General features: G+C 41.3%; 1 protein-coding gene across 1 annotated transcript in view; it reads right to left on the reverse strand.

Annotated features, from left to right (window-relative positions):
* Window positions 1-13723, reverse strand: part of rspo2 (R-spondin 2) — a 51436-nt gene extending 37713 nt beyond the window's left edge. The window contains exon 1 of the mRNA XM_079561146.1: window positions 13508-13723. Coding sequence (XP_079417272.1) covers window positions 13508-13607 — 100 coding nt within the window. The 5' untranslated portion in view covers window positions 13608-13723. The remainder of the gene's footprint in view (window positions 1-13507) is intronic.
* Between the last annotated feature and the right edge of the window lie 2839 nt (window positions 13724-16562).

A 16562-nucleotide genomic window follows, 5' to 3' on the forward strand; every position in this document is an offset into this window, starting at 1 on the left:
AAGGAGACATGGTGAAATACAGTCTCTTGAACTCAACAAACGAAGAACAGTAATGAGAGGTGATCATATATGTAACCTACAAAATATGCCCAATGTAGTCTGGGTACCTTATGTTGTACACAGCGAGTATAGTACTCACAATGTAATAGACTTAAAATAATCAACACTGGAATTTACTTTACACTGTTTAAGAATGGTGACGCACATCAAGCTTATGGCAAGTAATTGTTGATGTTTTCGATAGGAAGTGACCCAATGAAGTGCAATTTTAGCTTGAGCGAGTTCCAAACTTAGTCTCAGGTAGTTTTTATGAGCCTAAAGTAAGCGTGACAGACTGCATTGAGCACTGCCAAACCTCAGCATACAGGGGGTTCCTCCCACGGCCCGCAACAACTTCCTGCCTTCCCCTCACCTACTGTTCACCGTGAAATCATTGACTTATTGACTTCAACCCGCTCCAGCTCTGTGCAACCCAAAACCTTAACAAGGTAAATTGCACATAATTTGTGTGTGTGTGTGTTTTTTAAAGCCCCAAACTTAACATTGAGAACAAGGCACTTTTACATGGGATTTTACACAAGTTGGCAGCTATAGTCACCTCTGAAAAGTAATACATCTTCACCCATTTTCACTTCTTCAAAAGTGACATATTTATTGAAAGATAATAGAGCATGAATAAAAATGTCTTAGTGGTGTGCCATATGTAAGATAAATAATTACTCAATATACGTTGCATATGGGTCCAGGATGGTGCAGTCTTTTTCTTCCTTAAAGAACAACGGAAATACCACAGTGAAAGCATACTTCTTCTCAGCTCAAACATTCACATATTTGTTTTACTCTTGTTAATCACACAATCATCTACTGTGCAGCCTCAGACTTAGTCCAAAACACCTACTTCAAATAAAGTAGTGGCAACTGGAGCGGAAATGAATGTTCTTTTTTAAAGAACACAGCAGCACATTTAGGTGATTTTCCTTATTCACTTCAACCAATAATGCACCCCGTTCAAAATGTATGATTTATTTTCGCAGCATAACTAAAACCCAACAAAAGTAAAAACGACAACACAAAAACGATAGCCATATCTATATCTATAGCCACCCAGGTCACACACACAAGTGCTGCACAAATTGGCCCTGCTGCTTTTTAATGGACCGAGGAGAATAAATAGGGCTAAAGAAAAAAATGCATTAGCCAAGAATAAGAATTGCAATACAACGAGTAATGAGCATGCCAAACAATTAAACAAACCTCTAACTTCATTCTTTGATACCACATATACCAGGTAATGTAGAAAAGCATTGCATTGCCCATACTAACTCCCAACAATGGCAAACAAAGCCTTAAACACATTTGTTTCCATCGTCACACTTTCCTAAGTGCCAATGGTATGTAAATCTAATAACGCTGTCTGTGAATGCACCCAAGCCCAGTCACTCTCACCATTGTATAGTGAAGGGCATATACAGTACACACTTTTCTCACTATGACACCAAACATAATTGTCATATGGAGCGGAGAGCCGACAGATTCTTGTGACATTTACCATTTGAGGATATTAGGTTTGCAGCCAGCAGCTCCATGGAAGCTGGGTCTGGACCATAATAAGCAAACCACTGAACACTCTGGGCTTCTGCTGCTGCGAGAACCAAGCCAACAAGTGTCAACCCTCGCACCCAGAGTTCACCAGCCGCCTGGCCCCAATGCGGTCCGAGCTTGTTAATGCTGGTAGACGGAAAAATGACATCAAACCTGCCGCACTTCAGACCTGGATGTGTCAGGGATCTGGAAGTGCCACTTAGCTCAGAGCTGCGGAGAAAGACCAGGAGCTGCTAAAACAAGTGTCAGTAGATGTGCACCGACCTTATGAGCTGTGTGCACATTTCTGCTCCAATTTTGCATAAAATATTTCAGGCTCTTTTTTCCCAGCTGGAAATACTCAACTATATATTTTCCCTCTAGTTTCCTGTGACAGACCATGCAGTTGTAAGAACGGTTACATAGTTATATTTTTAGATAGACCTGTTTTTTTTTTTTTTACAATAATTTTGCTGTCAGGCCATTTATCTGTTAAAGTGTTTCTATGACACACAAGATTCACCAAGCATGGAGAGCTGAGCCCAAACTTAAACAGAGATCAAAAGAGTGGAAAACTGAAAAATAACAACATTAAATGTATTTTACAACAAGGAAGGTTGGGCAACTCATGTGGTAAACTAAACAATTGACATAACAAAATATTGGTCATATGTTATGCCTAATCAAAGTGTCTTGAATAGAATTTCAACAAATGATGTTTGTTATTGTCAGTGAAAGCATTAAGCTGGTTTTAATATCCGCCTGGAAACTCATTCCATCTGCCTTACTTAATATCTAATGATATGGCACTGTATCATGTAATTTTACCTCCTCCTTAGTGAAATCTGTATGGTGATTTATGCCACATCTACTGTCTTGAGTCACACATCTGTTTCTCTCTTGTATTCTCCGTTTAATTTTTGCTTAGGTGAACCTCAGTGACCCCGGCCTATGGTTTCTCCTTCTCACACTTAAAATCTCATTGACAGACACTTAAAACTGACATGGAAAGCCCGATGGCCGTGTAAAAATCAAAAAGCGAGGGAATGACCTTGATGTGGTGGTCAAGTAACAGGAAAGCGTCTTCACTGTTGAGCTGCAGTCCCGTAAAATTGTTTTACAGTCCACTTTCCACTGAAAACAACTGAATCCCTGTTTCCAGTCACAGCCAACATCATTGGAACAATGCACTAAAACAATTAAAATGCTTAAATTAGGTTTGCACATTTGTTTTAGCGCAGGGAAAAATCCCCAAATACAACTTTATATTTGACTCTTGCACTACTTTTGTGCTGGTTGAATATCAAACATGACGTGTAACTATCTGGCACTGGTTTCCAATGTAGATGTGCCTCCCATGTTGCAGATGACCAAGGTGATCCATACAGGATTTTACAATAAACACTGACCTCAATGTTTGGAACCGAGATCACTCTTGGAAGAACACAGTCCTAGTACAGTCCATCACATACTGGTTAGCTGAATATTTCATCACTGTATAATCCACTCATCATGAGCGTGTAGGTTTAGGCTAGGCAGGTGCACAGACTAAAATCAGACTTTGATAGACACCATAACATTAGCACATTTCATGCTTGGTCCAAGAGTTCACTTAAGCATACTGATCTTTGTTTTTGTTTGGAAGTATTGTAATTCAGTGCAGCAATACTGCATAAGGGAACTATAGATCAGCCGAAATGAAGCTGTCAAGTTTAAAATGGGTTGTATCAAGTGCTGTTGCCAAATGCTGTTACACACATACCTCAAGAAGGAAAGGTAACAAAATATAACCCATGTCCAATCAACACAAATTTCAGAAAAACACTGTTTCACAAAATACATCAGGTGCACCTGAGAATTATTTACAACTGTAGGTTATCAAAGGGCCCAAGAAGCTGTTTGAACAACCGCATATTTGAATTGGTTTCCAATTTAGAGTTCCTGTGTTAGATAAATCAAAAAATAGTTATACATTGTTTTCCAATTGTGAAACAATAGTAAAGCAATATCATTAAATAAATAACTTAAAATGCTAAGAGTGCATATTTAGGTGTAGTAAGTAAGACTAATGCAGGAGCTTTAGCTGCCAGCAGGGTCTAAATCAGAGTGCTCTTTAGGGGTCCTTCCACAGAAGTGGTACGGAGGGGTATCGGACAATATAAGGCTGTTTCAACAGCCTAAAGAGAACCGATCCGAGCCCAGAGGGGGGTCCAAGCTACTCCCACCTGGAGTCTGGAGTGGTTTGCCTTTGGTAAAGAAAGGCCTGCACTTATGAAACGGTTACAAGAGTATTAAGTGTACAAACAAATGCCCTGCTGTATCAATCTACCTAAAAACTAAGATGGCATAACAATAAACTAAACACCACATCTGTCTGATGTACTACTACTCTTACAAGTAACAACAAAGCAGGAATGAAGCATTTACTGAGGTGAAAGCAGACAGTAATCATTTTCAGGAAAAGAATAGAGAAAAATGTGTCCTGGAGCCAAAGGTGGACGGAGGGGAGGGCGGTGTGGCTCCGATTAGCCACATGTTGGTGATTTATCAAACATAAACCTCACACCTAATTTTCACACCTGTTGCTCAGTGCGTTGAAAGTGGAGTAATTCACTCTGTCACACACTCCTACACACACACCACACAGACAGAGCGCTGGCTGTGGTCTTTCCTTCAGCGCTGAGGACATCACATCAGGCCAACATCAGTCTTAGGGCATGCCACGCATATCTACACAGCATGCAGTTTGGCGCCAGCACTCGCATCCGAACTTGTGCTGCTCAAAGTCCTTCTCATCACCTCGGCTAAAACGTGAGCAAACTTATGCAACTCACAGATGTAAATGAAACCAGGAAACCAGAATTACAGTTTCCAAGATAAGTGACGTTTTTTTAAGAGGGTACCAAACAAAAACAATGAGTAATGTGGAATGTACAATAGAAATATGTGCCTGTAAGTAGCCGACATTACAGAAATTAGAAGTAGGGTTACACAATAAATTCAAATCTATTTGAAATTGCAATTTGAAAGGTAATAGGCAAAAATAAAGACTGCAACTTACAGGGACCAGTCTTATGCTTAAAAGGAAAAAAAAATAGCAAGAAAAAACCTTCAATGTAGTAAAAATGTACTTGAGGAAGCAAACCATTTGACAGTTTTGGCTTTGTTTGTACCCATTCATGAAAGCCAGCTGTCGATAGTAAAGAGCGCTACCTAAACAAACTCAGATTTCAATAATAGTAAGAAATGGCAAAAGGAAACCCTTATGTTTTGCCAACTGAGCTCTACAATCACAAAGGGCTCAACTTCATGGACGAAGACAAAACAGGTAAGACAGAAAGAAAAACAAAAGCTACGTGAGCTAGTATTTCTGTGGGTTCTTAAATCTGTAAAAAGCGAAGTTCTCCTAAGTTCTACCTCATTAACCCTTTAACAAGATACAAGCTTGCACCCCTGCAGCCCGGCACGGCAGTAGGGAGATCTGAGGTGAGCGCCAGGGTCAAAAGTGGACTGCACCACAGGGGACACATGGCAAAGACCTGAGCTCACTTTCACACATGCTGTTTGTCGCTAACCCCCGAAACATCAAAGACCTGTTTTTGGAGACCTCATAATGTGGCCTGGATCCAATATTAGTGTTAGGGCTTTGACGGGAAGCTACCTCAAAATTACTTGTTTTCAACAGAGTCTCTCCTTGGACGCTCCTTGGAGTCAGTTGGATGCCTTCAGAGGATCCATGGTGGTTAAAACAATGCTGAAAACAGGATTTAATATTAAGAAATCTTCAATGATTAATAACAATATTTATAAATCTCCTCTTTAAAACGCTTACTCTATCATATTTGACTCATACTTCATAAGACAGTGGTGAAATATAAATCTCGACCAGGAGTTTGTCTGAGTTGTTGAAACAATGCTGTTGAAACACATGTCCTCTTTAGCAGGTGTCACACTGCTGTCCCCAGCTCCGTCACCGCCTGAGAACTGTCACTGCCAGGACAAAACCAGAGCAGACCGCAGGCACAATATACAACATATATACAACTTTCTTCCAACAAATGAATACCCAGTTGTTCAACATTTCTAGGCTCTGTATATCAATCTTCACTGAACAAAGGAATTTTCATGTGTTTTTGAAACCTTCAAGTCACTACATGGAAGCATCTCAGATGAGTCATAGAGCTCGTACCTCGTTCCTCTTATGCAAATGCATGTGAGGATGACGATAACCAGCACCAAATGGTCCATGACACTCCAGCACTGTCCATTGCTGCACCAAGGCAGTACCATCTCTGAAGCCATTAGGCGATAAACATGTAAACTACAAGTGACCCCGTCCACAGATACCTATTAATTATGACTCTGGCTGGTGACAGCTGTTTACGTTGCTAAAGCCTCGGCTCCTGGCCTCAGTCCAAATAAAATAATATCCAGTTCAGGGTGAGCCAAGATGTAATGCAAGTGCATAACTACAAGCAAAACGAGTCAAGAATCTCAGCAATGTTAATGGACCTTTCTTCTCTACACTTTTGCCTGACATTTCTTCTTTTTGTGTGGTCTTAAGCACAAGCTTATTAAAAATTCAATTTAAAAAGAAGATTCAAAAAAGATTTTATAGAGCGTGTTGTCGGGGCCAGCAGCAGAAGCAGCGCAGGAACCACATCAGACTTATAGTTAATAAACACAAAACACACAACACGCACACAATACTATCAACCACAATAAGAGGAAAGTTTGGCCACTTATGCACGACATTACAGAAAACAAGCCCAGCTTAAACTTTGAGGAAAAGCCTGGGCAAAATGTGTGAACTTAATCATTTGTTTTTTTGGGACAATATATACATAAAGGTCCAATACTTTTTCCCCCTAAAAGGAGACATTTGTGAAAAAAGACCTTTGTGCACTGTACATCTAATTTGAAGCCTTTTTATTGATTGAAAAATAGAAGTCTAGTTGTTGTTTACACAAATGTGACACTATTGCGCCGTGCTTACAATCTCATCTCTGTGAAGATGCTAGAAATACATTGCAGGAAAGTTAGGAATGGGTTTTAACCAGAACTAACAATTTCAAATATATGCTATCCCTCAGTCATTATTTGTAAAAAGAAAGAAATAGAAAATAGAACAAATATTTTTACATTGTTCAAATGACATGTCAATTGATCCAAAACATGAACCTGCCTTTGAGTTGTTGTTTTGTTCAAAGAGGTCCTGAGTATTTTCCTCATTGGAGGAAAGTTGTTACCTGGATGCTGCACACAGGTGGAGGTTGAGGACAGAGGGGCTTTCTGATCCCACTGTCTACTCATGAGACCATCAAGGTGACAAGACATTTGCTGTATTCGTGTTGGAGCTTGAATAACCCTGACAGCACAAGTAATACACTTTGCAGCCTTCAGGCTAGACATTGTACAGCGGGGCATCCATTACAAGATTGATCTCCAAACTTATTGCTTTCCTCTGATCACAGAAAAATACATGTCACTCTTATAACGGCTGCTCTGCACGGCCTCTCTTCCCATGACTTTGCCTCTCCCTGCTATTACTACTGTGTCCACATAAATCAACAAGGTATGACCCCCTAAGACCTCTTTACATCTGACATGCACGCTATGCTGCCCTCTACGTTCCCTCTTCACTCTCCGCAGAGAGAGATAGAGAGACAGTGAGCTTAACCCATTGGGGCCCGAAAACAACTCCCAGTCCCAGTTGATTAAAAACACACTGGGAGCTTCTGCACAGCGTGGGCTTCCCTCACACCACAAGCACCAGGACAGGCCTCATCACAGCACCAACCCACTGTAGCAGTCAGAGCTCTTGTCCCAGCTAGTCCGACGGGCAAGCCTTGATTATGTCTACGGTGCCCAATTACCAATATCAAACCCAGGCTTTGCCAAAGCCATAACAAAGCTGTAGGAGAGGCTTGGCTTTAGTGGCTGGCAAAGACGCAGTGAGGGTGTGCGTATGTCAATATTGTAGCATAAACTTGCACATTGGTATTCTTGTCAAGACCCAGTCAATGTAGGTAGCGGTGGGGGGCACACCACCTGTACGTCCCTTTGTCCACAGTTGAACCAAAAATTACAGACAAGCTCCCTGCAGTAGGAGGCTTTATTGCATCTGAGCAGCTCACTTCCTCTCCATATACCAAAGGCAGTGCACGCTGGGCCTGATTTTGATGTGGCATGTAAGCATAATTAGAGGTCCCATAAAAAGAGTAGGGGTAGGGGGGGTAGTCCATCTGTCAAGTGTTAAGGGGTGGGTACAGGAGTTGCAGTGGTACCCCCATGTCTCCACGTTGTTAGAAGAGCAGCCTTTGGAGCAGGGTAAAGAGAGACGCACTAAAGCATAGAGTGGGAGTTTATTTGAACACACATCAGTATGTTCTCAAGGGGGCCTCCTTAGGTTTCACATTTCCAGGCCTTGCGGATCGATGCAAAATAGGCAGGAGTCGGCACGAACACTGACATACCAAAACAAGGGCCGTAATCGTATAGATAGAATACTGTATGAAGTCTCAAAGGTCAAATTTCTCAACTAGGAAAACAAAGCAAATTAGCACTAGTTTTCCAGATTAGTATATATGTCAATGACTCTTCTAATACTGTGAAGGTGTATTTATGTAGTGCTAAGTAACTTCTTTGCCTTAATGAATCATTTTCGTAGTCCCTCTGGGGGTAATACAAGTGTTAATTACCCGTAGACCCAATACGCACTAATGGAATCACGAAGTGGAAGCAAACAGGCTAACTGAGGGCTAGCGCCACTTAAGCAGTATTTACAGCTAAGTTTGAGTGGAAAAAAATGATCTCCATTGTGTAATTGGATGTACAATATCCCTCTCTACCTTTGTCTTTTTTGTCAACGTAGTATTTACTTTCATGGACAATTAAAGAGTAAAAAAATGCAACATACTAAGACACTGAAATGGCGCTTATGGCTTCTAGGGGCACGAGTTACTTACTTCTGCTTTAATATAAAGCTGATAATTTGAATAACCATGAGAACCAGGAGACTGCCCTTTAAACCATGCAAAAGTCATTCTCTCAAAAGCGCTATTTTGGACTTTTGACGGCCCAATAAACTTGCAAAAACTGACCAAATGGGTGGGTCAGCTAAGTTACATAGCTTTATACAGAAACATATCAAGGTCTAAATGTTTCAGGTGAATTAGCGTCTTCAATCACACTGCCTTATTTCTAAATGTCCACATTTTGGGTGATATATTCGTCAGTAATTTTGGTCAGATCAGAATCTAACATCCTGAAAGTAATGATTGGAGGTACATTTGGAGATTCATTAAGATGAAAATAGACCAGTTCAGCATTATAAAACTGATGTGTTGAATAAACATGGGACTAACATAGCGCAACTTTAATATTTGGCCACCTATTAGTCTAGAGTAAGCGTAGTATCTTGCATGAAAAATCTTGGCCAAATCACTGAAGTCAATGTACAAATCATGGTTATCAATCGCTCAAGAACAGGTTCGCAGGAGGGACGACCCAGAATGAAAAAGCTAGAAGAAATGAAGATTAGAAATTCTTAGTTTTAGACATGCTTATAACGACAAACTCAACCCACACGTTTTGTTCAGTCATGATGTATTTTGGAATTGTGACAAAGTAGTGAAACTGTTTTCTCTCTTTCCCTGTCTCTCTGAAAACAAAGAAAAGTGAGCCAGCTCATCCCTGAATGTCACATGGGAAAGAAAGAATCCCTGTGTGGTTCTCGCCAGTAGAAAGTTCATGCCACTGCTTGTTTTTTCCTCTGGTGGGCTTTCAGAGTGGGGTAGCATGGCACGAGCACACTGAGGCGCCTTTCAGCAGACACATCTGATACCGCTGTGACTTGGAGCGGGAGTCGCACTACAGGCCTGGATCGACATGCATGGGTTAGTGGGTCAAACAAGAAGCTAGTCTTTCCCCAGCAGGGTCAGACTAATGTGATTTATCAATACGGCGTGTGTATAAGAGTATCATTGTTTCTAATGGACGCGCACAGGCGGGAGTGGTGATGGGATGGATGTGGGGAGAGAGAGTTTGCAAAAATGGTTCTTATTTAGGGAACGTGCACCTGCAAGACTTGTTTTTGATCCATCTTTAAACGCACACTTATGACAGCACTCCTGGAATACTTTAACACTACAAGAGGTTGATTATGTGCATTCTACAGAAATCCACCTGAGTTCAGATGGAGCATGGCTGACACGCAGCTTAACCAATCAGAGAAACGCATGGTATCAAAACAAACATGGCGGCTTACACCAGTAAAGAATAATGAATAAAATCACACATTGGAGTGTGAAACGGCGCCATCTTCTGCCAAATCAACGAGCAAAGTACTGAAGATCTGGTACAATTGATACAACGATAATTGAGCGGAAATATTGTTTACAATTCATTGCCTACAATGAGGTTGCAATCTTTGTAAGGGGAATAAATAATGTACTACTCTAGCATAGAGATATAGTTCATATTTATAGTTCATAGTTTTAGAGACTCAGAGTCGAATTACAATGTGTGCTTTATTTACTTGTTGCCCTGCCCGGTGACAGAAACATGACATGCCGTTTGTGCCGAAAACTGATTTGTAATAAAGCATTTTGAAAAATTGACGAGATGCTGATGTGTAGTGACAGGTGAACAGCGAAGTGGTTGTGTTTTTAGAAAGAAAGAGAGGGGGGGAAAAAAAGGACACAGAGCTATAATTCCTTGACGCCGGAGATCGTGGCTCAGGTCAAGTCTCAGCTCTCTCTAATCCCTCTCAGGTGATGCTGTTAACATTCAGCCTTTTCCAGCTGATCTGCTTAAATATGCCTTCCTCATCCCCGAAAAACACCCCTATCCGCCCACTATCCCACCGACTTTGCCTTGACCAGAATCGGAAAAAAAAGTCAAGATCACGGTTGCCTGTCATACGTGAGATCATTTCCCAGCGTTCAATCTTTGGGCAGCCCTTGGCACAGAGACAACATGTCGCCGGTAAGACTTGACTCTAATGGAATAAAATAGTCAGGATCCAGTCCTCCCATCACCTGGATTAGAGGCACATCATGTGAGAAAGCCTTGTTAACAGACATGCCATCTTCTGTGAAGGCTTTTCACTTTTTCCGAAAAGCAAAGAGTGGCAAAAGGCAGCGTCTTGGAGTGTTCCCTCTCCTCTCCGTTAGGCACTTAATCAACGTATTAAATTGCACTCACATAGCGTGGTCCAACATTAACACTTACACCCTCAAACCTGGGACTCAATGCAGAGCTTTGGTAGACAGCAAAACGTGATTTCCAGAGCCCAAAAACACAGACGCATGATACAAAAATTAACTCATATTAAATTTTTCTTTAGGCTTTTCCACCCCGATGACGGAAATAAGACCAGGGATGCTGTCTGTTTGCCCATTTGTTTTATGTCTATTTCTGTGAAGTCATTTGAAGTTGATGTGATTTTTTTTAACCACAGCAATATTAATCCACAAATCTCAAAACTTATGCCACACAGTTAAAGCCAGATCTAACCATAACTGTGGCCTGTGAAATCATGAACTCATCACAATCACATCTCCTTTCTAAAAGTCAGGGACTTGTGATCCAAGTGCCTGTACCCTAGTTGTTTCACCTAATCACTTTATGCCCTTCAAAACATTGGCGAATGCGGTGTGTGCCGTAATTGATTACACACTTGCAAATGATCTCAAAACAAGACGCTTCCTATTGGGAATTGACTGTTGGCTATGCTGTCTCGGGCGACACACATGTGGCTGACGGTATCACATGGCAACTTTTCACCACTCCAACTTCTATTACGTACCCATTACCTTAAACATCTGGAGGCCCACAGCTTATATCTACTCCTTCAGGCAACATATGCTACTCAAGCCTGATTTTTATGTAGTCAGCAGGTGGCATCATTAGGCAGAAAATAAAAATGAAAAGTTATATCCATGTGGTTAGCTATGATATCATGGCAGGGCTCATTGGCATAATGTCCCTCTTCCTAGTGAGAAGGACGAGGGTTAAGGAGGTGTAAAATTAAAGAGATTATGTTATACGTTTTTTATATAAGAAGAATATTATATAATAACCATGACAATAACAATATTGCATACTATGTGTAATGAGCAAAAGCAAATGACCTCTCCTTTGCTTTTGTTCCATGTGGTGAGCCAGTAAGACGAGATCTGCTCACAAATTCGCACAGCGTAGCGGCAACATCTTTTGACACTTGACGGCACAAACGACGACACTGGTTAAAGAACATAAATATATACGTCTTCAAATATGTCATTGGTTAATGATTTCTGTTTTACTACAAGTAAAACAGTGACCAAATTGAGTTTTTGTATGTCTGGTCTCAGCACTCCTGAATGGTTTGGATAGCTCCTCATGCATGCCAGACAAGCTGTATATAAAGCTGTCACAGGAACCTTGAGGGCTACAAAAATATTCAAGCATTTCTGGGGCTATTGGACAATGGATCCCTTACACATGCTTCTTTCAATATAACCATGATAAATAAAGGAAGTAAGCAAATACCAAAAACCCTTGGCCGACTGCCACTTCATTGCAAGAATGGCACTTTTGGCCCTAAGGTTTGCAGAAAACACATGCACACACGTACAGAAGAGAGAACGCAGTAAAACCTTTACATTTTTGCATGGGATTACTCTGACAAGTGTAACATCCGTTCACATTTCTTGCAGGAACAATATAGCTTATGTAGTAGTAGTGCTCAGCCTAAAGCTCTTCTTGAGGTCAAAAGTGTAAGTTAACCTCTTGATCTCATCGCCAGTAGCATTTAAGCACTCCTTTTTGCCTACACTTTCCTTCTCTTTCCCACAACCTGGCTCCTAAAACACACAGAAACTTAAACTTTGCCAGCAAAATACCAGGCTACTTTGCCATCCAAAAAAACTAGAAACTGGACTTAAATGCTGCACAAGATCACACAGAGAAATGCACCGAGGGGCTGAAAAACGTGTGTGTGCCAATACCTCGCAGTGACTGGATGATTATTTGCAGATGGGCAGTGGAGGGCTTACAGAGTGTGGAGGTTCCCCCTGGCATGCAGCGCATATGATTAAATCTGTGATTGCCTTACAATTTACAAGACCCCTTCCCACTTCCCCGACTTCTCTCCTGTACTGTAACTTTCGAACTAATGGCCCCCGCACCAGTCTGGTCTCACGGTCACTCTGAGGATTTGCGTGTTATGTCACTGATCTGATCAGGTCTAGGCAGTGCGCGAGGGGGTAACTTTCCTAATCCTGCTGTCTCTCCATTCAGTCCTGTGTACAAAAGGGCTGATCTTTGTCAAATCTGTTCATATCCTCTCCTATACTCAGCAGTGATTGTCATGCAGATTCCCCGAGCCAACATGTTTTAAAAGTGGTTTAGGGGATCAATTAAAAGCAGCTTAACTGATGCCGGAGTGAGTCGAGATCTGCAACTTATAAATGAAAATAAGTCACTCCGGTATGGATTTAACCAAGGACTTTCTTTCCTTTCTTAAACAGCAGCATGAATCAGTTTTACATGTAAATAAAGCAAGGCGTCCTTTGTTGGCCACTTTAGGACCATAATCAGAAACCACAATTTATTGCCGAACGTAAAAAGATGGTTTCGGACAAACGGCCAATTTCCTATTAATTCTGACAATTGCGCTCGTTGCCAATTTTACGCACGCTTTACGCATTAGAACTTGGTCTTTAAGACATCTGTTAAAAGTACTGTGAGGACGCTAAGAGATGAAGTGTTGAAAGAAATCTGCTCAGACGAATTAGAGATTGCTTTCATCAATCTGGAGACGCAGTATGGGACACACTTCCATACAGATGTTGACCAAAAAGCTGGTGCCTTGAACCTATATTCCCATCTGTTGGAGTCTATGCGTGTAGATAAGCAATACGTTATAACCCCACGTTACCTCTTTTGCTTCTCCTCCAGCGGTGCGACGGCGCCTGACAGTTGCTGTACTCCATACAGTTCAATATGATCAGGGCAAAGGAGAAGAGTCGAAACTGCATCTGGACGGCGGTGTCGTTGGTCGGACTCCAGTCAAGAAAATTGGGAAGCCAAAGGTGCCAGCCGGTGGTGCGAATGAATGATTTTTGACTTTTGAATGTCCACCTCCAGTTTCCTTCTCCTCAAATGTGTCAAACATCAGACGAGATGCGACATGATAACAGGTCGTCCGTTGGGATCATTTTATGTAGCGCTACAAAATCGCAGCCTTCAATCACGAGAAAGTCTCTGCTTTGTGATGCGCCAAGAGAGTGAACAGGAAAGCAGGTATTTGTGATGCAAGTTCAACCAAACCTTCCTTAAGATGATATACGTGTAAGTGATAAGCGGAGTTCTGTAAGTGCAAGTGGTTTTGGGGAGAATCCTCCGAAACGAGTGCGGAATAGCCACCAAATTGTTTCCCGGAGAGAAAACAAACAAACGTATTGCCCGCAACTTTTACGTACTTTTACGTCCCGTCGGAGTGCAAGTGTGGATCGGGAACATGCAGCATCCCTTCTCTGTTCGGGACAAACTTGGTTCTTCGGCAGAGTACGGGAGAAGTCCGGGATAAGAGGAGGAAATTGTGATTAAAGGATTTCCTCTTAAAGAAAAGGGTTAGAATCCTTGCATATCCAGGCTCAAAGTCGTTTTGGTACGTGAACTGTACGGGTAAAGTAACTCACGCGTCTCTCTATTGTGGACAAGCGCTGGCGCAAGCTGCTGCTGCTGCGGAGACTGAACGATAACTGACTCTAGACTGGTCCTGATGCTTGCAGCCCTTTCTCATATAGCACGGCGCAGTTGTCACGTGTGGGTCTCTCGGTGTGTATCTCCCTGTGTAAGGTGTTGAAGATGTCATTTAGGAGCTCATTTGCCATCCCTTTTCATCTAGCTACTTCACGTACACCCCCATTTACCCCGGGGTTATGTAGAAGCGTAAAGACACGTTTGACGAAGTGTCCGACTTGTTAAGTCGTAAAGGAAGCCTTTACAGACTGTAGCATCGCAATGTATCGTCTTTGGACCAATTGAACATTGAGAAACAATCCCCACAAAGTCCATCTCGTTATTCTGCTTCTCATTATATTTTGGCCATTGTGAGTAATGAAGTTCCCCGCAAAAGCAATTAGCAATATAATGAGGGAGTGGTGCTCACAAGTCAACTTTCTCGCCACAGCTCTGTGTCTGCGCCATGCACCCCCTCCATTTCTCTCTGAAGTCAAGGATAATTATTTTAGTAGAAGAGCAGAATAAATCACTCCACGTGCATTCGTTTAGGCAGCACTGCTGTGGACTTACCTCATTCACCCACATGACAATCGCTCTCTTCCGACAATCAAGAAGCTGCTCTTCAAACCCTGCAGCCAAATGTTTTTATGTCAATCTGGTCGAATATAGAGTTGTATAAAGACAGAGATCATGTTTTTCTTGTGCCTTTTTGATCAAGTGCTTCATGCCCGGACTAGGTATACATGTTGGGAGTGTTCTACCCTCTTCTGCCACTAGGTGTGGCACTTAATCTTTTTATTTATTTCAAATGGTGAGAGTAGACTACAGACCACAATTCAAGATCTCAATCTTGAATTGCTGAGCAGTTTAAAACACAGAGTAAAACTTTTGTTAAACAACCAATAGGGTTTATGACTGTAAAAGCATTTAAAAATATATATATTTACCAATCTCCGTATAGCTGCAAAATGTGTACAAAAATACTTACTCATAAGATGTAAATTATACGGTGCAACTTTCCAGTGTGTAGAAGGAAAACCATTAATGTCAAAAGTAGTCATGGTTGTTTCCTCACCAGAACGTATGGTGACCTTTGTCCTTGCTTTGTGTTTATTTATCCACAGAGCAGGGACAGACACTGGTCAGCACTGTTCTCTCCACTGGCCTGCACTTGGTTTGGACTTCTCTCTAAAACAACATGTGAGAATGCTCTCAAAAGGTGAATGTGATAATTTAGGCCTTGTGCACTTATATTTTCATGATGTGTCATGGACATTGGTTTACCAATCAACTTTTTCTCCACAGCACCACTGCTGCCCTCTTTCTCCCCGAGTGGTGCACACGGTGATGTCAGCATTTGGATCGCCTGGCTCAGAGCCTTTAATGCCATAACAGCAATGAAACGGGCTGGGACAGATGTACGCTCTTCTTCAAACGTCTAGGCAGGATGATTCCTACTTTTGAATGCTGTCACGGTTAACTAAAAAAAAGTAAGAGGCCAAAGTGGTCATTCCAGACACAATCACCGAAATGTCAAGGAGATCTGAGTCAGAAAAAGAGAAAGTTCAATCTATTGTTAGTTCAATGTGCGGCTCTACAAAAAGGCAGACCTTTGTGAATTGAAATGATTCAAGCTGACATTCATAAACAAAGAAGAAAGATTGCAGAGTGCACAAGAAAGAATACAATTTATATTTTCTGTAAATGTCGAGATGTCCAAAAAACATACGACATATGAGTCTTTGAGCATTGGTGCTTTTTTACTCAGGATTATGATTACCAAAAACAGTTAAAAATAGCAACACCCCTAGAGTAGTGCATGAAAAATATTTCAATTGCAATTCTTACAAGTAACAAGTTTGATTTTTTTTTCTCAGCATTGCAAGTTTGTTTTTATATAATTGTTGAAGGGGGAAATCTCTTAAGTCTCTAAAGTAACAGTTGTGTCAGTAGTAGTAGTAGTGGATATATCAGTTGTGGTTAGAATTATTGCATTATTAGTTAAAATTGTACTGGTTGCAATAGTAGTACAAAGTAAAAAAAAATGCCTATTTGGATATTTTGTAATAATTAACCACAGGCTTGCCATTGTAGAGAAAACACAGAGGAAATACGCACTACCCTCATTCGGCCTTTTTGCCGTCTGCACTTCCCAAATTTAATTGTCTGTCTTTGACCTATAAACAATAGCAGCCAATGATCAAAATACAAGCAGGTGACGATAAAGACTGTGCTGTTCCAACTTT

This window comes from Gobius niger (genome assembly GCF_951799975.1).
Source record: "Gobius niger genome assembly, chromosome: 8".
NCBI classification, from domain to species: Eukaryota; Metazoa; Chordata; class Actinopteri; order Gobiiformes; family Gobiidae; genus Gobius; species Gobius niger.